Source organism: Desmodus rotundus, chromosome 4 (assembly GCF_022682495.2).
Source record: "Desmodus rotundus isolate HL8 chromosome 4, HLdesRot8A.1, whole genome shotgun sequence".
NCBI classification, from domain to species: Eukaryota; Metazoa; Chordata; class Mammalia; order Chiroptera; family Phyllostomidae; genus Desmodus; species Desmodus rotundus.
In genome coordinates, this window is record NC_071390.1 from 108,774,180 (window position 1) to 108,798,960 (window position 24,781).

A 24,781-nucleotide genomic window follows, 5' to 3' on the forward strand; every position below is an offset into this window, starting at 1 on the left:
GGAGAAAGAGAGAGAGAGAAATATCCTTACATGAGAGATACATTGATCAGTTGCCTCTTGTGCGCCCCCAACCAGGGACCTGGCCCGCAACCTAGGCATGTGCCCTGACTGGGAATCGAACAGCTGACCCTTTGGTTTGCAGGCTGGCACTCAATCCACTGAGCCACAGCAGCCAGGGTTATCACTATTTTTTTACTTCCTGAAATCTCCGTCCTCATTAAAGAATGGCATAAGAATGCCTTTATGCTAGCTGCCCTAAGGAGAGGTCATGAAGGTGACAGTGTTGCAGGGTCTGCTGTCCCGTCACTAGTAGCACCTTCTCTGATTACCTACAGGTTCCTTTAGACCAAAGGCAGGTCTCGGCCTCTTGCTTCCAGGGGACCTCCAGAGAGCCCAGGTATTACCTGGTCGGGAAGGAGCGCCGTCCTGAACTCCAAGTGTATGGGTGTATTTTATTATATGGACACACACCGCGCTCATAGATGATGGACACAATGGCATATCAGATAGTGCCCTTCGCTCTGCTCACCCTCCAGTGACTGATTCACTGACTCTGCAGTTCTTCATGAAAAGGCTTTATCGTCATCCTCATGAAGTGTGAAAAATAAATTATCTGCCTATAGCATGTAGCCAGTCATTAGAAGAGATTTCTATGTTTGCTCAGGTGGGAGGCCATACAGAGGTAGAGTTGGGATACATTTTCTCTTATTTATGTGCACTTTGACCCCTCTACAAAGTAAAGTGATATGCTTAAAATAGTATCAGAATATGCAACAATTAGGCAAGACTTCCTAGTCTTTTCAGTGTGCTTTGTAAAATTATCAAATACCAAAGCCTGAATACTCAGTCATACCTTTATCATATTATAGGTCTGTGTTTTGAATCACCCTTGACAGTGGTTGTGCCTCTTGTTAAGAGTGACTGTGGATGAGCTATGAAAGCTCAGTGAACCCAGCTTCGTCCCCTGTGAAAGAGATCTATAGTGGAGTTTCAGCGAGGACTAGGCATGAGGGGTGCAGTGATTCAGTACATAGTAAGCATCCAAAATATGTTAGCTCCCCCTTTCTTCTTAGCCAAAAATATAAGAAATAAAATATAGAGATTATGAACAGCTTTGAGATATAATTCACATAGCATACTATTCACCCAAAATATGGAGACTTGAGTTTAAAGATTTGCATGGGGAAATCAATGTAATGATACTTTGCCCACATCTACAAATACATATACAGAGACTCTCTGGAATGATTTGTCTTAGGATCCTTGGCCATCATGACGTCCTGCCTTCGCTTTCTCCTCTGTACCCCAGCTCCTCACTGTACCCCTCTACACACAGACAGACACACATACACATGGAAGCTAGAATATACCTTTTTTGTTTAAAAGGAAGAATCATAAATGTTCAATTATAATTGGAGAGAACATAGGCAACTCTTAGAATGATTTTTAGCAACTGCTAAGGGATTTGGGGGACTCATGGGGACCCCTTGCAGAGAGGGGAACAACTGTTTTTCAGTTTGTAACTTTCCCGTAGGAACTGCTGCCATGTCCCACCAACCTCTTAGCTGCCTGACTGAAAAGGGGGACAGCCCCAGTGAAACCACTGGGAATGGCCCCCCCCATCTAGCTCACCCAAACCTGGGCACATTTACCCCAGAAGAGCTGCTGCAGCAGATGAAAGAGCTCCTGATTGAGAACCATCAGCTGAAAGGTGAGCCGCACTTGGCCCCTGTGTTTCTCGTTCACTCCTGGCGGTCTTCTAATCCCTTTGTAATGAGGCTTGTAGGTGAACTAACTCCCTGCTCTCTGTCTGGTTCCCTGGGGGCAGAAAGAGAACAGACTTTAGCTTTTAGTAAGGGAAACCTGTTTCCATTATTTACTCTTGGGTACAGGTCAGATAAAAAGTATATTTTGTATCCCAGGGAAATGGCATAAAGGCATTTAGTCCATGTAAAAGGAAAGACAGGCTGCTATTACTTCAGAGTTAGTCCTAAATATTGCCTTGTTAAGAGGAAGCATTCAAATATCTCAAGCCACAGCTTTGGCAGGACCAGTGTTTGAATCTAGGAGTCATATATGTTAGCCTGTCTAGTTTTTCATAGGCTTTTGTGCTATATGGAGATACCCAAATCAACTTTATTTTCTTGAGACTTTTGAGGACTAGAAATAACATTAAAATTGCTAGTTCTGTCTGGAAGCAAAAAACACTCATCTTGCTACATCCCTTTTCTGGCTGACCCTTGGGCCCAAGCCCAACCTGGCACCGCACCTTTAGATTCAGAGCCTCATGGGGAAGTGGTCTGAGGGGCGGTTTGATTCATTAGATCAAGTCCAGTCCCTTGTTGTGTGATCCTTACTCTGAACCCCAAACAGAAGCCATGAAGCTGAATAACCAAGCTATGAAAGGGCGGTTTCAGGAGCTTTCAGCCTGGACAGAGAAGCAGAAGGAAGAACGCCTTTTTTTTGAGACCCAGAGAAAAGAAGCCAAAGAGCGCCTAATGGCTCTGAGCCATGAAAATGAAAAATTGAAAGAAGAACTTGGGAAACTAAAACGGAAAACAGAAAGGTCATTCGAGGTAAGCAGACTGATTAGTTGTGATTTTATTTTATTAATATTTGTAGTGGAATCTCATTTGTCTAGATTTCTAGATTAAACCCTTTCATGGTTCAGACTAGATGGATATTTTGCATTATCCCGAAAGAAGTGTTCTTGCCAAGAAGACCGGTGGCAAGTTTTTTGTGTGTGGGATGACGCTCCACCCAGCTGAGCCTCTCGGCCAGGGCAGCTGGCTGCACTTTTAAGGATCATGAATAATCTCTGTTGAGGGAAAGAAATTTATAAAGCTTTGACCATACTGATTTTAGTCAAAAGAATATTGAGGTTATAAATCAATATTCTGTATTCATTATAGACGGAACAGGACCTCTGCCTAGAACTGCACAAGTTTTAGTTTTGGTGTATGTCTTTGATATAAAATTACATTGTTAAAATTTACTATTACTCAGGATTTTTACTTACTATCCTTGTTCTCTCCCTCAGTCGAAAACAGATGCCTCACTTTATGTTTTACGTTTACTTCTGAATACTGGTTTGACAAATGCCATGTTGTGATAGTAGATTATATAGGGTTGCCACGTGTTCACTGAACCAAAGAACGTGGGAAATATGCTCACAACCAAAAGTCATGTCAAAGACGTTTGTGAAAAACAACTCAGAACACGTGCGAAGCCTCTGCTCGTGCTCTAAAGCTCACTGAGTGTTTTTTGTTTAGATGGACACCTGCTGTCCAAACCTGCGACCTGACAACTCTGTGGAGGGTGGAGCCCTGGGTCGATTCAGGGAGGAGGGGATCCCGGATATCAGTGATTTTTCTTAGACTTTACCTTGAACTTTGTTGATCTCTAATGCCTTAAATGGGTAAACAAACAAAATGGAAAGAAAATAAGGAAAAGGATGACAGAATAATCTAAAGAATGCCACGTGGTTTAGAAAAATATTGCAGTCTGTATCAATAACCTCTCATCACCGCACACTCACGAGACGGTGAAAACACTCAGCCTCATACCTTTATGCGTGCGTTGGGAATGTCTCACTGTTGATGAGGTTTACCACCTCTGATGGTTCAACACGTCTTACAGTCTCAAGAGCATTGAGTCACTTTCCTGGGGGAAATCTCTCATTGTCTAAATATTTTTGAGGTACACTACTGTGAAGAAATGATCACCTGGATATACGAATAATTTTCTATTCTCTGGAAGAAACCATCTTACAGATATTTACCTTGGCTTTTGGGATGTGAGCTGACAATTGGTATCAGCAAGTTGGGGGCTATTACATTGAAGTCAAAAAGGAAGCTTCCTGAAGCAGATTTTCTGAGATAATCTGCCTGTAGGTCTTATATTTCCTAGCATTGGAAGAAGTTGAGATCAGAATCTGAAGCTCTGGACAGCTCTTTTCAATGCAGATGATACGTTGAAGTGAGCTACAAGCAGGACTCAGAAGTGAACCCTTGGGATGAGGACTTGGGTGTTTGGAACAAAGAGACATTTACTGCTCTTTAAAATTCTTGCTCATCAGCTTTCTCCCCCAAACTGTGCCTTCTGGCCCACCCCTATCTCTCTGCCTCTTTCTTAATATTTATTTCATGGATCATTTAAGATGATTTTTAAAATTTAGGTCCTCATCTTTCTGCTTAGTGAAACCCTTAAGGCCTTGGACTTCTCTCACTCCTGTGGGCCATCTTTGCTGCTGTTTCCACAGGAATGCCCCCCCAGGCCACGAGGGCTCCTCACGCCTTCTGTACCACACAAGGCAAGGGAGTTGGGAATCTCCTTCAGAGAGCTGCCTTCCGATCCGCAGGCTGAGGCTGAGGCATTAATGGCTCTGTCCAACTGCACTGGCCATTATTCTGTGCAATGATGTGTCTAAAGAGTACTTTTTAGCTTTTAATTGCACATTGCTAGGCAAAGGTCATGAGATAGACTTTTCTTCTTGGATTATGAGATGGCATATCAACCCGCACACAGGGCCAGGCCCAAAGGATAGAGACTTGTACAAACACACAGAGAGACTGAGCAGCTGCCGTGTTGCACAGACGTCCATGGTACGTGCTCAAAGTGATGACAGCATAACAGATAGTGGAATAGGGTTGGGATTAGGAGAATAAATGCAGGGATTTCTAGTACAGGAAGGCAGGGAAAAGACTCTCAGTGTTAAAATGGAGAGAAATTTAAAGTGTTATCTTATAAGGTGTTTGTAGACAAATAAGTAGATTCATAATTTCCCAAGGATAAAGAGATGCTCACAATTGTGGAAAAAGACAATTACCATGACAGTCCAAGATTCTAGTCTCAAGGACTTATATCTCTGGTCCTCAGACACTTGTTTAAAATTCTCTTTCCAGGAACATACTTTTATAAAGAGACAGAAAATTCAAATAAAACTCAAAAAGCCTCTTTTAAGAAAAGTAAATAAAACTCTATTTCCTACCTTTATGCCAAGGTAGTTTTTAAAAATCCATTCTATAAAATGTCCCCCGAGCCCTGGCTGGTGTAGTTCAGTGGACTGAGTGTGCACCTGTGAACCAAATGATTACTGGTTCGATTCCTAGTCAGGGCACATGCCTGGGTTGCGGTCCAGGTCCCCAGTAGGGGGCGCACAAGAGGCAACCACACATTGATGTTTCTCTCCCTCTCTTTCTCCTTTCCTTCCCCTCTCTCTAAAAACAAATAAATAAATAAGCAAAATAAAATAAAATGTCCCCCGAAAGGTCAGGTGGGCAAATGTGAAGCTTCCTTATGGGACACAGTCTTGCCTTCACCTGATTACTTCCTGGTTCCAGGCTGAGCAGTACCTTCCTTGTATGTTTTCATTCTTTTACGTGTAGGTTTCCTTGATGTGAGTCATTACCAAGAGAGATTGCACAAGCTTTTCACCTTTCCTTGCACACCCGACTCCTCCATTTCACAATGATCCGCTTTTCTCTAAGGCCTGTGGTAGATTCCTAGCAGGGTACTGCTCCAAATGAAGAGGAGCATGATCTTGATCTCAGTGGTGGGAGGAGCACTCCCCTGCTGCACTTTTTAAGAGTTCATGGACGAGCTGCTTTATGGTCCAGGCCCATGCCCTTCTGATACTTTTGGGTTCTGCTGCGAGAATCTGGGCCTGTTTACCATTCCTTAGGAAATCTATAACAGAGGGTGTGTGTGTGTGTGTCAATTTTCTAATGTGTTGCATCCTCTGATAATCTCAGGTGTATGTATTTCTGGTGGTGCCGTGCCCACAAGAGTAGTGAAGGTTTCCTGAGGAGGAAATCAGAGAGACTGAGAAGGTCACAGTTGGAAGAGACCATATGATATACCATGTCTTTCTTTCTAACAAGAAAAGTGAGGCCAAGACATCAAGTGAATATACTCAAGACCACACATGCACTAATTAGCAGTGTGGACTCTAGTCTGTCCCCCCTGCTCCCAAGTAAAACACTGTAGCCAAATGGGGTCTTGCTCTTCTGATTTTGTCATGTGCAGTAATTGCAAAAGGATAAACACAATATGAACTTGACGTTAGAGAAATATTTATGTTTATAATTAATGTTTATAGAGGTTGAAATTTAGGTATTTACCTTTTGTACCAGTCTCTGAATTTTCAGTTTGCTTATTTCTCAGCAGACTTATGTTTAACAACCTTAAGCCACCAGCACAGAGTATTAATGTGCCCAGACTACAGCCCGGGGAGAATTTTGAACCTTTCATTGTGTTTTTGCCGTTACTGTGCCAAGTGATGTCCTTGGTGCTTTGCCTTCTGAGTAGACTTGACAGATATGGGGAGATATACGTTTGTGGGAAGAAAAATAAGCAAGAGGTTGAGCTGTGGCAGCTTTTTGTCCTTATTTTCTGGTGTTTTTGGACTACAACTTACAATTCTGCCATTGCCAAAGTCTGGTTGGTTATTTTCATTATATCAAATTATTCCAGCATGCTAACGAAGCATATCTTCCTTGTCATGAAGTTATTTTAATTTTCTATCATTTGAATACAATAATATAACGTAAAAACATTTATTTTAAATGTTATGTTAAAACAGTTTGCGAAGGAAGCGCAAGATTTCTCTACTGTAAAGCGCGGGACAAAGCTGGGAGAGACTGCCTTGCCAGTGGGTGTGGACATTCGAGATTGATGCCGGGACCTGAGTTTGATTAGTTAATTTGCTTTGCTTCCCATCATTTCCAGGACCCCACTGAGGACCCACAGGTCCCCAAGGCAGAAGCAGAACAGGAAATGGAACAGCTGAAGACCCAAGTGGTACGCCTTCAAGCTGAAAAGGCAGATCTGCTGGGCATTGTGTCTGAATTACAGCTCAAGCTGAACTCAGGCGGCCCCTCCGAAGACTCCTTTGTTGAAATTAGGATGGCTGTAAGTGTTTTGGTTTTGTGTGAAGCAAAGTTTAAAACCTCACCTCAGCAGCTGATACAAATACCACCACTTCTTTTTCAACACAAGGAAGCCACTTAGTGGGGAAATTTCATTGTAGCAAAGGTAAATTGGCTCTTGCTTTTTAAATATAACACAGTGCTTGTAAGTGCTTGCAGAAATGGAAAAACATCAATTACCTTTTATGATGAAACAGCTAGTTCTTTTTTTCCCCAATATGTCATCACAAATCAGACATTTATGTGCTTCACCTAAAAGAAAAAAAAAAGCATCAGCTTTTTCAGGCCAGGTCTCAAAGCTGTGTTTAGCATTTCACCTAGGCAAGCAGAATCGTTATCAGATGCAGTAAACTAATGGTTTTAGAACACTGCTTAATATTAGAACCTTCTTTTCAAGCAAGGTCTTATGAGAACCATGGTTTGTTAAAAATAAAAGTGGAGAACAGAAGGAGCAGGGCTGCTCTGGTTGTAATGGAGGAATTGTCTCGGCTGCTCTAACGGCAGCTACTTGGAAACCTCTGAGAGCAGTTTGAAGCTGGCGCTATCAAACTCGCATTCATGTGCCACCCAAAATGAAGTGAGGGCAGGTCCTGACACATTCCTAAGCACGCGTGCAGCATCTGTCACGGCTGTATTGGGCGTGCGGCCATCCTACTAAAGGGTGGATGAACCACAGAGGGGCCTCTCTTTCCTTGCTCCTAAAAAAGATTGAGCCTTGGCTGGTGGATTCCATGCCAGCCTTCGAACCAAAAGGTTGCCAGTTCGATTCCAGGCCAGGGCACGTACCTGGGTCGCAGGCCAGACCTCCAGTTGGGGGCACTTGAGAGGCAACTGATCAATGTATCTCTAGCACGTCGGTGTTTCTCTCCCTCTCTTTCTCCCTCCCTCCCCCTCTCTCTAAATAAATAAATAAAATCTTAAAAAATAATAAAATAAAAAAGATTGAGAAGAAAAGGGAAAAAACACTCAAGGGTCAAATCCTCTGTCATACACACTGTGGCTTTAGCTTTGTCAAAGTGAATATCCGATAAAGGAAAAGAGATTAATTGTGTCTCTGAAAGAGAAAAATGTGTCTGGTAGATAAAGGGGGCAGGTGGGGGAGGTGGGAGGCAATTTGAAAAAACTAAGCTACTGGATGTGTCCGAAATATTAGAGTGACTTTCTTTACTTACTGATTCATTTGCTGGATTAAAGATTGATAGAGTTGGAAAATGGTTCTTAATAATCTTGCCATCCATGCTCCCTGGCAAACTTTAGATGCATTAATAGTGGCTGAAATCAAGAGAATTAAAATACCCTTTGAAAGCACACTTGCCAGAATACCCTTTCTGCAAATGACTAAAGATTGTGAAACACGAATTTGATGAAAGAACATTAACCTTCTGCAAATAACTGATAAAACTCAGGAAGCTCAAAAAGCTTATCAGAAGTTTCCAAAAGGCTTCTTTCTTTTCTTTCTTCTTTTTTTTTAAGTTAATGAACTCTGACTTTTTTAGGTATTCAGTGAACAACCCGAAACAATAAAATAAAACGTTATCTTCAATTAATTTCCCTTTTAGTCATGGCCTTGATTAACGTTCAACACATGATAGATGTTCAGTAAAATACTGTAAATTGACTAACGGTGGTTCATAAGGCTAAATAGGGTTTTCAGGCTTATATCTAGTTTTGATGTTAACCCAAGCAAAGAAATTTACGTATTACATATTACAAAAGTTTACATAAAACTTTTATGCCCTGGCTGGTGTATTTCAGTGGATTGAGTGCTGGCCTGCGAACCAGAAGGTCACCTATTCGATTCCCAGTCAGGGCACATGCCTGGGTTGCGGGGCAGGTCCCCAGTTGGAGACATGCGAGAGGCTACCAATCAATGTGTCTCTCACACATCGATGCTTCTCTCCTCCTTCTCCCTTCCTTCCCCTCTCTCGAAAAATAAATAAAATCTAAAAAAAAAAACAAACCTTTTACTTACTTATATTTAGTCCATGATAATTTACTTAAACAAATTGGGAGCTTCAGAGTGAAAGAAGACAATGGGATTGAAGAAATGGGTTTTTGAGTCAGAAAGCCCTAGATTTGGTGCACAGTTTAGACTTTTACTTATTTTGTGCCTTGGGCAAGTGGCCTGATGCCCCAGAACCCGTTTTCTTATCGCTATAAGGTGAATAAAGAGATGCCATCACTTTGCCATACTACTTTCCTCTCCTTTTGCTTTTTCCCTTCCTCCTCATTTTTCTCATGAGACCAGAATGTAAATTAATGAAACCTAGTTTTTCTAAGTACTTTCCTTAGAAACACATAAAGAAGCCCCACGTAATTTCCATGTCATGATCCAAGAAACAACGTGAGCATTGCATCAACTGCCAGCTGTTGGCATCTTGAAAGAGGACTAAAGCTACACATTCATCTCCCTGACAACTTACACACTCTCCCTCAGCCCTGGGCATGGTGCCACTGTTGGAGATACAGAGGTGGCTAAACAGGCATGCCCCCTCCCTCAGAGCTCACAGCTAATATGGAAAGATAAAATGAATAAACCCACAAGCAAATATAAAATTGCTATTTTTGAGAAGTGTAATGAAGACCAAGAGAGTATATGTGAGATAATAATGGGGCATGTCATTTCTGTTGGGGTCATCTTAGGACAGGTTCTCTAGAAGCAGAGCCTGAAGTGGGGATATCTGTGCAAGTGACTGACGGAGTGCTCTCAGGAAAAGCCTGAGGGAGAGAGGTCAGCAGGATAGGGCAGGGGGAGAAGCTGGGCAAAGAAGCTGGGGGTTCAGGAAGACCCTAGCCTCAGCATGAAACTAAGAAGAGATCAATAATAGAAGAAAGTTTCACATTAGTTTATGGGTTTAGTAAGACTTTTTAAAAGTGTCTTTATCTTTGCTCTGACTATGTAGCTCAGGCAGTTGGAGTGTTGTCCCCAGTATGCTAAGGTTGCGAGTTCAGTCACGGTCACGGCCCACGCAGGAATCAGCCAATGAATGCATGGATGGGTGGAATAGCACATCGATGTCTCTCTCTCTCTGGGCTGCAGGTTTGACCCTGGACAACGCACATACAGGAGGCAACCAGTCAATGCTTCTCTAGCATATCAATGTTTCTGCCTCTCCATTCTCCTCTCAGTCTGGATGGATGTGGTTTCTTTAATTCCTTAGTTGTCAGACTTCCATTCAACTCCATATCTGGCAGTTCTGAGTGATGGTTGTTGTATAGTTTAGTTGTAATTTTGCTGTGGTTGTACGAGGAGGGGAGCCATGTTTACCTACACTGCCGTCCTGACTGGGAGAGGCTTCTTTCTTCAGGATACCTAGTATGTTCTCTCACTAATGAGGGACAGTTATTTTTAGTGTAAACCTGTGTTTCTTGCCTTGCTCCTGGGAACTGGAAAGCACTGCCCAAGATTTAGGAAGAACATACACAATCAAAATTATCCAGAACATCTTTGTGCATTTTGGGAAGATTATCCCGCCACAACATTAAAAGAGAAATGTCCTTTAAGTCATTCAAGTGGTCTTAATCTTCTTACTTCCTAAATGGCCAAAATGCATAGGACTTCTAATAGGAGCTGACTTTGTGAGCCTTGTCACAGAAAACTGCTCTTTTTCAACTTTGCTTCAGCAGGTTCTAGCAGTTTGCATTTTAAAGGACAGTGCAGGAAGGTATGTGGGGCTGTCACTAGCCTTGTGTGACCTTAACCTAGGAAAGAAGGGAACTGCCAAGGAGAGCCAGAGATAAGCTTTCAGTTTATGGGGTCAGGTTGACTGTGCTGAATGAGAAGGGACCGACCTTTGTCTAGATATTTATAAACCTGACAGGGCGTGTCAGGTGAAGGAAGGGTACATTTCCATTCCATTCCAGTGACTGAATTGAACACCTCACATTTAAATGTTTGGTAGGCTCCTTAGGTTGTGTGTGATCCAAATTCTTGATTTTTTGCCCTTTTCTCTTTTGATTGAGAATTTGTCTTGTAGGCACATTGTGTTAAATCCCTTTCATTTCTGCTTCTACAGGAAGGAGGAGCAGATGTGGCAGTGCAAGAAATCAAGAGGAGTCCTGGGCCCACAAGAATTGATGCCATTGACAAGTATGTGAAGAAAGACTAGGACAGTTGGATAGGCAGCCTGGCTGGTCTGGTCACTCATAGGTCCCCCAGGGAGGTCAGACATCACGGGCTGAAAAAGTATCTCTTATTAAGTTACACCCGGACCTTTCAAGAATGTTCGATTTGAATGCTGTTTAATATTACAGCCAAACTGGCAGAGAATAAAAACAAGGTTTGGTGCCTTTTCAAGCTAATTAACACTCACTACTCAATGTCTTTTATCTCCATCAGATAAAAAGTGAAAGCAAACTTGTTCTAAATCAAAAGACCTATGTTTCCTAATTTGCATACCAGTGCACTTTGAGCTGGACCAGGCTGCCCAGCTTGTGAGATATTTCCATTTTCTTTGCCCAGTTCACTCCTGAGTACAAGCCAAGGTGACTTGATACTACTGGGTAATCTACCACAATGACTGTTACTGCAGTGAGTCTCTGGGTGTTTCTTCAAGTGCCCGGATGTCTTACCTGTGGAGTCTCAAGTTCACCTGTCCCAACTGTGGGTTAGGAAGCAGACCTCTTAAATGATGGGGGTGGGGGTGGGCGGGCTTTGAGAGGATGGTGGAAGGACTGGGTCGCTGAGACTCTTGCTGGTAGCCGTCTCCAGAACAGGTTGCCAGCGCATCCTCTGTAAGCCAGTTACTCCTGTGTTAGTCTACTTAAAATAGACAGTGATCTGAAAGTTTCTCTAAGTATCTCTTCCCTCAAAGACTTTGAATCTTTTTTTCTCCAACTTGGTGAATGTATTTATAAAACATGAAAATGGGCTGTTTTGGGTTTTTTTTTCTGTTATGTTCCCAAGCTGTTGTATAAGGGAGAAAATAAGTATTAGATAATCTTCTTTCCTCAAGCAGGGCAATTGGTGTAAATGAAAGTTATTCCCTTTTTTGGTTAGAAATTCCTGTTTTCCCCCATATTGGTTTTTTATATCAAGACTTTACTGGAAGTGGTGGGAAGGAAGAAAGCCCTGTTTGAAATTTCTAAACCACTTCCTCCTCATTTAGATCTATATGCACAGACCACTTCCTCTTTTGAGCCACACAGCTGTTTTTTTTAATTGCAGCTTCTTTATCCTGTTTGAAAATATGTTAAGGAGTAAGAGGTTGATTTCTAGATTTGGAGTTTGAGCTTTGGAGCCGGGAGCCAGAATTTACTCCTGGCTGATGATTCGATGGGGGAATTTGAGTAGATTGCTGAAAGAGCGGCTGCCACTAGCATCAGCGTAGTCCCCTGGAGTGTTTAGTGGTGGTGGTGGTCATGGTTTTGTTTGCTTGTCATTGAACCGCCTCTTTATTTAATCGCATTTTGGAATCAAGAAAAATATTTGATATACCAAAAGTGCCTATATTTCTCTGCTCTAATTATTTGAATTTCTTCTCGACCTGAGAATACCATGGTTTCTGTCAATCTGGAGAAAGGCCAGTGGCCTCCGCGTCACCACCGGCCGCACATGTGCTCGCTCGTGTACTTTGACCGTGGTCCTGGTTGAGACTAGTTCTCTGGGAGAGCCGGGCACCAACCAGAAAGCGGGACTCCCTCTGCTCCGCTGCTTCTGTGGATCTTGTGGTCTGGTGGTGTGAGCGCAGCGACTGCGTGGGGGAAGTGAGCAACTGCATTGTAAAACAAGCCTACTCCTTAGTCCCCACTCTTTCCCGGGAAAGCATGGAGGCCTGTAGCTCTGGGGCTCACAGGGCCAGCTATGCTTGGTCAGTGAATGAGAATTCATTGGAGAGTATTCTGGAAAGCAGTTCCTTTAAGTTCGTACCAGTTATATTCTTAAACTTTGACATTTTTGTTTTCTGATTAAAGCCTTTAACCTTTATACCATCTTGACATAGGAGCAGATCTGCAGAAGGTGCCAGGAATTACCTGGAATCTGAGGAACTAACTGTGAGCCAGCTCCTGCTTTGTCTAAGGGAAGGAAACCAGAAGGTGGAGAGACTTGAAAATGCACTCAAGGAAGCCAAAAAAAGGTATGAAATAGGTAACTTGAAAAATGCATTAATGCTCTTTTAACAGCTTTTCTGATACAGCATTAAGATGCCACACAATTCATCCGTTAAAGTGTGCGTTTTGCCCTGACCAGTGCGGCTTAGTTGGTTGGAGTGTCACCCCATAACAGAAAGGGCGCGTGTTTGATTCCCAGTCAAGGCATATACATAGGTTCAAGGTTCGATCCCTGGTCTAGGCACGTGTCATCTCTGGTCTGGGCATGTATGGGAGGCAACCAATCAATGCTTCTTTATTGTCTCTCTCGTCTCTCTCTCCAGTCCTCCCTCCCTATAAGCAATGAAAAAATGTCCACTGGTGAGGATAAAAATAAAGTGTGCATTTCAGTGATTTTTAGAATATTCACAGAGTTATATAGTCATTATCACTTCATAATATTAGAAGGTTTTTTCACCCTAGATAAGAAATCCTGCCCTGGGTGATATGGCTCAGTGGATTGAGTGCTGGCCTGCGAACCAAAGGGTCGCCGGTTCGAATCCAGGTCAGGGCACATGCCTGGGTTGCAGGCCAGGTCCCCAATAGCGAGGGCATGAGAGGCAACCACACATTGATGTGTCTTTCTCTCTTTCTCCCTCCCTTCCCCTCACTCTGAAAATAAATAAAATCTTTAAAAAGAAGAAAAAGAAAATGACATCCAGTATCCATTAGCACTCATTCCCCATTCCTCTCAGTAATCTGCTTTCTCTTTGTAGATATACCTATAATGGACAGTTCATGTAATCAGAATCATATAATGTGTGATCTTTCATGATTGGCTTAGTTTACTTAGTGTAATGTTTTCAAAGGTTATCCGTGATATGGCATATATTGGTTTTTCATTTATTTTTGTTCCCGAATAATATGTCATTGTATAACTACACAACATTTTGTTTATTCATTAGTTGGTGAACATTTGGGTTGTTCCCACTTATTGCCTATTATGAATAATGTTTGCTCTGAACATTCATGCACAATTTTTGTGTGAATGTATGTTTTAAATTCTCTTGGGTATATACTTGGAAGTGGAATTGCTGGTCATATGGTAACTCTATGTTTAATATTTTCAGGAATTATCAAACTGTTTTCCACAATAGCTGCACCATTTTACATTCCTACCAGCAATGTAGGAGGGTCCCAGGTTCTCTACATCCTCAACTCATTATTGTCTGTCTTCTTGATTATGCCCATCCTCATGGATGTGAAGTGGAATCTCATTGTGATTTTCATTTTATTTCCCTAATGACTAATAATCTTGCATTTTAACTATGATGTGTCTTGGTGTGGGCCTCTTTGGGTTCATCTTGTTTGGGACTCTCTGCACATCCTGGACTTGTATGACTATTTCCTTCACCAGGTTAGGGAAGTTTTCTGTCATTATTTTTTTTACATAGGTTTTCAATTCCTTGCTCTCTCTCCTCTCCTTCTGGCACCTCCATGATGTGAATGTTGGTATGCTTGAAGTTGTCCCAGAGGCTCCTTACACTATCCTCATTTTGGGGGGGATTCTTTACCTTTTTGATGATCTGACTGGGTGTTTTCTGCTTCCTTATCTTCCCAATATCTGAATGGATCCTCTGCTTTGTCTATTCCACTCTTGATTCCCTGTAATGTAGTCTTTATTTCAGTTAATGTATGTTCATTTCTGACTGGTTCTTATTTATGTTTTCTAGTTCTGTTTTTATGTTTCCTAAGCTCTTTATTGAATTTCTACGTTCAACTGCTCTTCCCATGAGTTCACTGAGCATCCTTATAACCGGTGTTTTGAAGTCTGCATCTAGTAGATTCCTTGTCTCCATTTTGTTTAGTTGTTTTTCTGGAGTTTTGGTCTGTTCTTTTATTTGGGACATATTTCACTGTCTCCTCACTTCAGCAGCCTCCCTTTGTTTGTTTCTAGATAGAGCTTTATGTCTCCTGGGCTTAGTAGGTGTCCCACAGGGTCTGGTGGCACAGCCTCCCCATTTCCCCAAGTTGGACACTCCAGGTTTGCCCCCACCCCCTGTGGGCTGGTACGCTCTCCTATTGTAGTTGAGCCTTGATTGCCAATTGCTGTTGGCACGTACAAGTCATGCCAAAGCCAGATGCTGCTTGTTTGAGAGATTTTAGGGAAGTCTGAAGCATGAGCCAGGACAGGACATTCATATGGAAAAGCCACTAAAAACAGCTTGGGCAGGCCCACAAGTTGGTTAGGGTGGGGTCTCAGGGAATCGCCAGGGCAGGGCAAACAGTGCGAGCCAGGTTGTTGGAGACTCAGCTGTGGTACCTGCCTGCGGGCTCTGTAGTGAAAGTGCTCAGAAAAGGAGCAATACCCCCTGCCAGCACTCTGCCTGGGATTGAGCTGCCCCTAGCTCTCACCCTGATGCCAGACAATTCAGTCCCTCCCTGTTTGTCCCTGGTGCCTTTTGAGCTGCTGCCCCAGCACTGGAGCTTACAGTGAGTGAGTCTGCTGGTTTTTACAGCCAGAAGTTATGGGGACTTCTCTCCCAGCTCTAGAAGCCTGGGCTGGGAGCCCTGGTTTGGGGCTGGGACCCCTCACTCCTCAGGTGGGACCCTGCAGCTGAGATAGCCCTCCTGATTTTATCTACCACATGTGGGTGTGGGACCAGCGAGTTCTGTGTCTCCACCCCTTTCTAGTCTCAATGTGGCTTCTATACATCCTTAGTTATAGGACTTCTATTCAGCTAAATTTCAGGCAGTTCTGAATGATGGTTGATCTGTAGTTTAGTTGTAATTTTGATGTGGTTGTGAGAGGATGCAAATACTGCATTTACTTACGCTATGGAAAATGTTATGTTTTAATAGTTATGAATGATCAGTGTTAGTTTATTTCAGTCATGTTTCCTCTCCTCAGTTCTTTTTGCCATTCTAAGTGTCAAGTTTAGCCAGTAAGTCATCCTTACTTAGACAAGATGTTTAGCTTTAATAATAAAAGTGTAAACTGCCCTGGCTGGTGTGGCTCAGTGGATTGAGCGCCGGCCTGCGAACCAAAGTGTTGTTGGTTTGAGTCCCAGGCTAGGGCACATGCCTGGGTTGCAGGCCAGGTCCCCAGTAGGGGGCATGCAAGAAGCAACCATATATTTGATGTTTCTCTCCCTCACTCTCTCCCTCCCTTCCCCTCTCTATAAAATAAGTAATTTTTTTTTTTTTAAAAAGAAGTATAAACTTAGGAACTTGCTAATTATACACCCTGATGTTTCATTTTATATATATCCTGCTTTCAAAATAATTAAAGCTTTATGTCTGGAGACTAAGAGGCATAGCTCTGCAGGTGGCAGCTAGGAAGTCAGGCCTGATTTGAGATGGATGTTTCACCAATAAAGGATCAATTGGATTAAATTGGATTTGGATTAAAATCCTGCTTTGTGAGCTAGCCTTCTGTCAGAATTAAAATCTGGCAAGTCAGTGACTTGTTCCCAACATTAATGCATGGATATCAGGATGAAACCTGGGAATAAATCACTGATCCACTAACAACCGGACTTGAGTTACACACTATATAGGATATGATGAAAACACATTCCATGTCTTTTTTCTCAAATAAATAAGTTAGTCTTCAACCATTTTCATTAACCACTAGAAGCAGGGGTATACTCAGTCTAAAATGTATTCTGAAAAACTTTAGGTGATTTGTGGGCAGAGGGACAGTAAATTTGTCTTTCTTTCATTGTTGACCAAGATTAATGTCACATTTTTATTTTCTAAACAAATTTAAACTGACAGCCAGAGGGTAAGTGTGGAAGAAGTGTGGTCCGGGAAAATCAAGAAGTAGCAGGGGAAAGTCAGCCCAAGGTGGAAAATTTGCTCTAGAAAATTAAAACGAGCTGTAGTTCAAATGCATGTCAACAGGAGGCTGACGTGTGTGAGTGGTGTGACAAAGGCTGTCCTATAACTCTGCACCCACTGGCTTGGCTGGGAACAGTACCTGTGCACCGGTTAGGTCTGACAATTTGTAACAGATACCAAAATTCTATTTTTATCACCACTAAATTACTTCTTTAAAATCAGTTTTGCATTCATATATAGTTTAAAAATTGGTTGTTGAATAGCTTCTTATGGAAAAAGTGTATCTCCTTGACCAAACTTCCCACCCCCTTTCCCTGTTTCTCAGACAACCACTTGAAACATATTTAGCTGGTTCTTTTGGTATTTACCTTCTTATATCATGCTTAAATTGCCACTTAAAATTTCCCACCTAGTTTAACACTGACCTCCTGCTACGAAGGATGAAGATTCAAGTCTTTTACCCCTATTGCTGTCACCACACACATTTGCTTCTGGACCCTTCTTCCCCTCTTGCCCGACTCGGAAATTGATTATAGTATATCGAAATTTAGTCAATCACTAACCAGTGTTTACATTATTATGCACACGCACACAGCTGTCAGTTAAGCTCTGCTCTATGCCTTTACCGCGTTTCCTTTTCATACATTTTTTTACCTCTCTGCGTCATTACCTTTTTATATTTTGCTTATTCTCGCCCCCACCTCTCTCGCCCAATGAGTAAGTCTCAACATACTAGCACTGTCCAATAGTAGTCTCTTCTTGAAGACTTTTCTCCTGGAGTCTGGCCTGGTGGCTTTCTGGGGCCTGCTATATAGTAGTTGTCTTGGAATCTCCCTTTGCCGTCATCTTGTGGAACTCCTTCAGCTCTCCTGTGTTGGATCACCTGTTCTCTGAATTCAGTGTTTTTCTTACTTAAAAACAATTTTTTTTCATCCTGGCCAGGTTGCTTAGTTGGTTGGAGCATCGTCCCATGCACCAAAAGTTTGTGGGTTCAGTTCCCAATCAGGGCACATACCTAGGTTGTGGGTTGATCCCTGGTTGGGGTGCATATGGGAGGCAAATGATCGATGTTTCTCTCTCACGTTGATGTTTCTCTCTCTCACTCTTCCTCCCCTCAAATCAATAAACATATCATCGGGTGAGGATAAAAAATGTTTTTTCAAATAGGGTTCACCATATCTCCACTAATTTACTAAGAAAGACTATATGGGGAAGATACTCTCTAAGATCTGCATATCTGAAAATTTCTACCTTCATAATTTATGGGTAGTTTGGCTAGATATAAAAGTCTATACTGGACATAATTCTCCCTCTGAATTTTGAGTGCATTACTTTGTTGTATTCTAACTTCTGATATTATTGCTGAGAAATCCATTATAATCTGATTCTTAATTTTCTGGAATGAAACTTCCCATTTGCTGTGGTGCCATTCACACGCCCCCCGCCAGGGACCTGGCCCACAACCCAGGCATGTGCTCTAGACTGGGAATCAATCAGGCGACCCTTTGGTTTGCAGGCTGGCACTCAATCTACTGAGCCATACCAGCCAGGGCTAGATGCCAGGATTCTTGAGATCATTAGAAGACTGAGGGTCTCAGCATTCTGTGTGTAAGCTCCCCTCTTTTCCCCTCTCTTTAGTAGGAAACCCAAGCCTTCAACTCTGATTAATGAAGGGTCAGTCCCTCTATTTTAGGAATTTCTAGTTCTGTTCTTTTAATCTTCACCCAAGGATATGTTTATTGATTTTAGAGAGAGAGGAATGGACAGAGAGAGAAACATCGATGTGAGAGAAACACTGACTGGTTGCCTCCTGTACACGCGCCTACCTGGGATCAAACCTGTAACCTAGGTATGTGCCCTGACCGGGTTTCGAACCCTCAACCTCTTGGTGTATGGGATGATGCTACAACTAACTGAGCCACCCGGCCAGGGCTCTTCTAGTCCTTCTTAAAGATGCCCCACCTTCATCCCCACATTCAGAGATGCCTGTTGTCACCAACTCCTGAGCCTTTTGGGTCCCATAGTGTGAGTTACAGCTTGGTTCTCTTAGCTTCAGATCCAGACTTTTTGGTCTGCCAAGTCAGTTCCTACTCATATCTATGCTTCTCAAATCTTACTATTATTTTTTTCTCCCTTTCTTTTTGTTCTTGTGGGTATATAGATCTTTAAAAGTTATTTTGGATGGGTTTGGGATAGGAGAGAAACAAGGCTCTGTTTCATTTGTATTGGGATAGCTTTCCTGTGATTACTGTATTTTGCCACGTATAATGTGTTCTTTTTTGCCCGCACTTTTTAGGGAAAAATAAGGATGCACCTTATACATGGGTATAATAATTACATAACATGGATATAATAACCCTGTGTATTATGCGCACAAAACCATGGGTGCACATTATACACGGGAGCGTATTATACACAGCAAAATACAGTATGCTTCAGTGAAAGAATGTTGCTGCATTTGTTTGTTTTGGGGATTTGTAAACTTAGATGGGTCCAGAAAGGAAAAGCCTTTTCTTAGGACATACACACTTATATAACACACAAGCATGCATGGGTGTACCCACACAAAACCACAAATTTTAAAAATACTTGTTCTATGTCAGTGACATAAACAGAGGCTGTGTTTTTCAGTCTTCAGGATGTTAGACCTTTTACCTCTGTACACATCCATCTCTTACATCTGTTCTAGCCAATTTTAGGATGAAAGCTAAACCAAAGCTAATACATTGAATGCAGAGATTTTGAAAACCCCTGATCCTTTATCCAAATTTTGTACAATGTTCTTTTTGGTGCTTCTGCAATTGTTTTTTCTCTTAAAGAGAAAGTAATTTTTCTATATTCTGTAATCTTTTAGAGTTTCAGACTTTGAAAAGAAAGCCAATGATCGTTCTGAGATTGAGACCCAGACAGAGGGGAACACAGAAAAAGAGAAAGAAGAGGAGAAAGACACAGAAACTGTGGGTACTAAGATCTAAGACTGCTCTCACACCCACGAGGACGTAAGAGTAGTGTAGAACCTGCAGTCGGATCTCGTGTTGTATTATAAGCTTTAGAAATACAGAAATAAATTTAACATTGAGTGTTTTCTTTTTCTCCCATATTTCCTTGTCTTGATTTGAATTTCATTCATTGTAAATTGCAGTAAGATGTATTCCTATCCTAGTGATTTTAGGAGATCACTCGTCTACCTCTTCTTGACTGATTTCTTCTCCTAATGTCTGAAGTGAACAGGCCTGCTAAATGAGAAAGGAATGTTATCTACTTTATTATGAGATCATTTGAGGACATGGCTCGGAAACTTGAGTACAAGTCAAAGGTCTTGGTTCTATCCCAGTACTGGTCTGAAAAAAATAGTTTCAGTGAGAAGGCTCAGGCATATATAGTCGCTGCTTCATGGCAACTCATTGCCTGTCTTGGAGTCTGCAAACAGTCTTCAACCCAGGGAAGGCTGATGAAGCCAGGAAGCTGTCAGAGCCACAGCAGCCCTTGCAAAACGCATTTATATAAGATACTTACTTTAGCTACTCATTTATTTAATGAATATATATTGAACGCCTACTGTATGCCTTGCTCTGGACTAAAGTCCCTACTTTCTAGAGAATAGAGAACATTTAAAAAACTGAGTTGCAGAGACAACCTGTGAGTAATAGTACCCAGCTGACTAAAACTAATTCAACAACCAATCATAGAGAAAGAAGTACTGAGACTTCCAAGGCACCATAAAACTCACTGACAAAAATTCTAGAGCTGCCAGCAAAAAAGCGGTACAGCAAAAATAGTTGAGTAAACTAGAAACATAAACCAGCCAGGAATATGGGTTTGAGTTGCTAACTGGATAAATCAGATCGTACCTTGACATTGCTGTAATCTTCATTTTAATTATGATAAAGTTATTATCACAAGTGCATCCCAATTGATTCATTAATGTTCTATGAGGAAACATAATTGTAACCAAGACATTTTTTTCATTCAAGATATTTGGGGCATTCATTGTGAAAGGTTTAATCAATTCATCAGTCAGTCTTAACTGGAACGATTCACACTGTTTCCTCACAAAGAGGTGCATTTAATCTCTGATGCGAGTTCCACGTGTGTGTTTCGGATTTACTGTGTGACAGGTTGGAAGTGAAGTGGAAGCCTTGAACCTTCAGGTGACAACCTTGTTTAAGGAGCTTCAAGAGGCTCATACAAAACTCAGTGAAGCTGAGCTAATGAAGAAGAGGCTTCAAGAAAAGTAAGAATGAGAGATGAATTTTATCTTCCTTCAAAAAGTGTACATTTTTACACAATATGTAACCATATAAAAACATATTTTTGTTACTGTGTTGTGACTAAAAGAAACGTAGAGACCTAATTAAAATATGAATTCAGAAAACACTAGTGTTGTTCAGGTTAATGTACGGGTTAATATATAAACACAAAATACTTGTAGTAATGGGGGGATGGGGTCCGGGGGACTCGGATTCTGCTGTTTGGGGGCATTAGGGAAGCATACTAGTGTATACGAGGACCTATAAAAAGCAGTGAGCTGGAATTCCCGTGACTTACAGGAGCTGACAACATTCATGTGAACAATGTAAAACAAAGCTGCAAAGAGCAAGAACTTGAGTGAGATTTATTTAGAAAAAAATTCATTTTCAGTCAATTATAAAAGCTAATGTATAAATTGAGAATTTTGCATTTGCTGGTTTCTCTTGATATAAGAAGTTACCCCAAAATTTAGGAAAGCTAAGGTGATGGCGTTCTTTTGGCTTAGTTGGCAGACATTTCCAGCATAACATACAAGTGTGTGTTTCCTTGGAGTTGTACTTTCCAGGGCTGGCACAGCATGGCAGTAACAGCTAAGGATTTTGGACAAACAGACCTAGGTTGCAATATGAATCTACAACTTGTTTGTGGTATTAACCTCGGGAAAGCTATTATTTCACCTCTCTAGCCTCAGTTTTATTATTTGTAAAATGTGAGTCATAATTCCTACATCATAAGGTTTTAAGTGAGATAATGTTTAATATGCTTGACATTGATGCCTTGCGCATAACTATCATTGGTTCACATTTGCTATTATTATATTACGATTCTTTTTCTGATCTTTAAGAGACTTTAGGGCACTTCCTTTCCCCTTGTTAAATCTTTGTCAGAAGTCATAGTCTTTGTGCTTAAAAGAACCCATCACTTGAAAACACAAAAGATACACATGGGTCAGTATATGAGAGGTATCTTTAGCTAATCACTACTTTGGTCTGTGACTAAATAACAAAAATATATTTGTATGACTACTAAAAACAATTATTCCAAGTGTGCAGTAGCTTGTGTGATCTTACATCTGTGCTTTTTTATGTTAGGCATAAGGGTTCAGAAATATGTAAATTATTTTTAACAGAAAAAGATCCGTATTTTTAAAAAATACTTTTTATTAAATGTATCAAGGTGACATTGGTTAATAAGATCATATGGGTTCTAAGTGTACATTTCTATGATACGAGATCTGTATGTTGCACTGGGTGCCCACCACCTAAAGTAGAACCTCCTCTGTCACCATATATTCGGTCCCTCCCACCCTCTACCCCTCCCAGTGCCTTCCCTCTGGTAACCGCCTTGCTGTCTGTGTCCTTGAGTTTCAGTTTTATATCCCACATATGAGTGAAATCATGGTTCTTAGCTTTTCGGACTGACTTACTGCACTTAGCATAATATTCTCAAGGTGGTTCACCAATACTACTTGCTTCTAGTAAAGGAGCAAGGAGGATAAAATATTTATATTGCTAAATCCTCAAAAAATGCTATCCTAAAATTCTTTGTGTTTGCTACATGATCTTGGGATTTGTTTAAAAACCACTGAAAAATGAAGAAGCGTTGTTTATCCTCATATTTTGATCTTTCTTAGATGTCAGGCCCTTGAAAGGAAAATTTCTGCAACCTCATCAGAGCTGAATGAAAAGCAAGAGCTTGTTTACAATAACAAAAAGTTAGAGCTACAAGTGGAAAGCATGCGATCAGAAATCAAAATGGAGCAGGCAAAAAGAGAAGATGAAAAGTGAGTATGCCAAAGTCTACTTGGCAGAAAGAAGTTGGAACAGCTCTTTTGTACAGATTAGCATTAGCATTTGATAATACATTTAAAATTTTTCTTATTTATTTGAAGGAATACTAGGAGACTTTTTGAAGTAGGTAAAATTTAAGTTTTATAACAAGATTATGAAAATTACTGGTAATCTTATTTTGACTTTTTGGAAAAAATTGTTTTGTTTGAGAGTAAGAAAATGCTTGTAGGTGGTAGAATGGTAAAGGTAGGAGAAGAGGTTTTGCTACTTGTGTTTTAAGAAGCATGTTGGGAGGCAAGACTATAAGATTCTATGCTATTTTCCCCAAGATTCCATCCTCAATTTCTTTTATAAACAGGTCCAAATTAGCCATTCTACAGGTCACACATGACAAGCTCCTTGAAGAATACAGTAATGCACTGAAAACAGTTGAAGACCTAAAACAGAAAGAGGTACTCAGAAAAAAATTACTTTGATAGCCTAGTAAGGGACAGAAACTATTGAACATTTTATATGGAAAGTAGTTGTATTAATCTTTAAGTCTGGTTTCAAAGGTTGTATTCAGTTTATCATAGATTTCTTGGCGTCTAAGTGCTTATGACTTCTGATGTTCCAGGTATATGTGGGCATACCTCAGAGATAATTGCGGGTTCATCCAGATCACTGCAATCAAGCTAGTCCCTCGAATTTCTTGGTTTCCGAGGGTATATAAGTCATGTTTACACTGCACTGTAGTTTATTAAGTGTGCAATAGTATTATGTCTAAAAAATGTACACACCTTAATTTAAAAAATAGTTCATTGCTAAAAAATGCTAACCATCATCAGAGCCTTTAGCAAGTTGTAATCTCTTTGCTGGTAGAGGGTCTGTAAGCACAGTAAAAGCAAAGTGCAATAAAATGAGGTATGCCTGTCTAATGTGCTTTGTGTACAAAGGTGGTGCTAATGTCCTACACTCAGGGAGTAAACTTGTAGCGTTTATCACAGTGGGTGGGTTTGAAAGAGACGGAAGAGCCTGGGCTCCTCGGTGTGTAGCACAGAGTGAGACTGGTGGCTGGGGCTGGAGAGGCCGTCTACTACATGGAACTCCTACCAGCTTGCCGGCTGCCAGTGAGCCCGAGAGCCCAGATTTACCTGGCTGCAACTCAAGTTAGGATTTATGCCCAGAATGGTATGGTAATTTTTAACACCATGGACAGATATGTGAGGCGATAAATGTGTTAATTAACCTGATGGGAGGAATCCTTTCACAATGTATACATGTATCAAATCATCACGTATATCTTACAATTTTATTTATCAATTTTACCTAATAAAGCCAGAATAAATAAAGGTGATAGAAGCTTTGAATTAGAAGGGGTCTTTGAATTTATACCCTTATAAATATACTTTTTTGTTTTTTATTTATTTTTTAATAGATTATTTTTAATTTAAACATTTTTCTTCTTTTCCACTGAATTCAAAAAGTAAGAGTAACATGAATGAAAAAGTAGCAATATTAGCAAGTTACAACCTCACTGAGATCAGGGTTAGCTACTAATTTTCCTTATTTTAGTGTTTTCTGTTTTAAAATTATGTTTTAAATTAGAAGATTATTATTTGCAAGCCATTAATTAAGTGAATACAACCTTCCTAGTATCATTGCTAATTAACAAAACAGCTTAGAGCCAATCATTAAAAAAATTATCTAATATTATACTAAAATAGATTCAATGATTTGAAAACCATTTCTAGAATAAACTTGTGTCTTTCAGTCAGAAAAGGTGGATAAGGTGGTGCTGCAGGAACTAAATGAAAAACTGGAACTGGCAGAGAAGGCGCTGGCTGCCAAGCAGCTTCAGATTGATGAGATGAAGCAGACCATCGCCAAGCAGGAGGAGGACCTGGAAACCATGACGGTTCTTAGGGCGCAGGTATTTTTTGCAACATGAGCTGAGTG

General features: G+C 41.0%; 1 protein-coding gene across 3 annotated transcripts in view; it reads left to right on the top strand.

Annotated features, from left to right (window-relative positions):
• Window positions 1–24,781, top strand: part of OPTN (optineurin) — a 43,019-nt gene that overhangs the window by 4,555 nt on the left and 13,683 nt on the right. For 2 of the 3 annotated variants that reach the window (XM_045186602.3, XM_024580549.4), the window contains exons 2-11: window positions 1,535–1,711; window positions 2,374–2,576; window positions 6,730–6,912; window positions 10,946–11,019; window positions 12,872–13,006; window positions 19,657–19,759; window positions 20,921–21,036; window positions 22,687–22,836; window positions 23,202–23,295; window positions 24,597–24,755. In XM_045186602.3, coding sequence (XP_045042537.2) covers window positions 1,546–1,711; window positions 2,374–2,576; window positions 6,730–6,912; window positions 10,946–11,019; window positions 12,872–13,006; window positions 19,657–19,759; window positions 20,921–21,036; window positions 22,687–22,836; window positions 23,202–23,295; window positions 24,597–24,755 — 1,383 coding nt within the window. In that variant the 5' untranslated portion in view covers window positions 1,535–1,545. The remainder of the gene's footprint in view (window positions 1–1,534; window positions 1,712–2,373; window positions 2,577–6,729; window positions 6,913–10,945; window positions 11,020–12,871; window positions 13,007–19,656; window positions 19,760–20,920; window positions 21,037–22,686; window positions 22,837–23,201; window positions 23,296–24,596; window positions 24,756–24,781) is intronic. The other variant, XM_053922594.1, reaches the window with a different exon arrangement.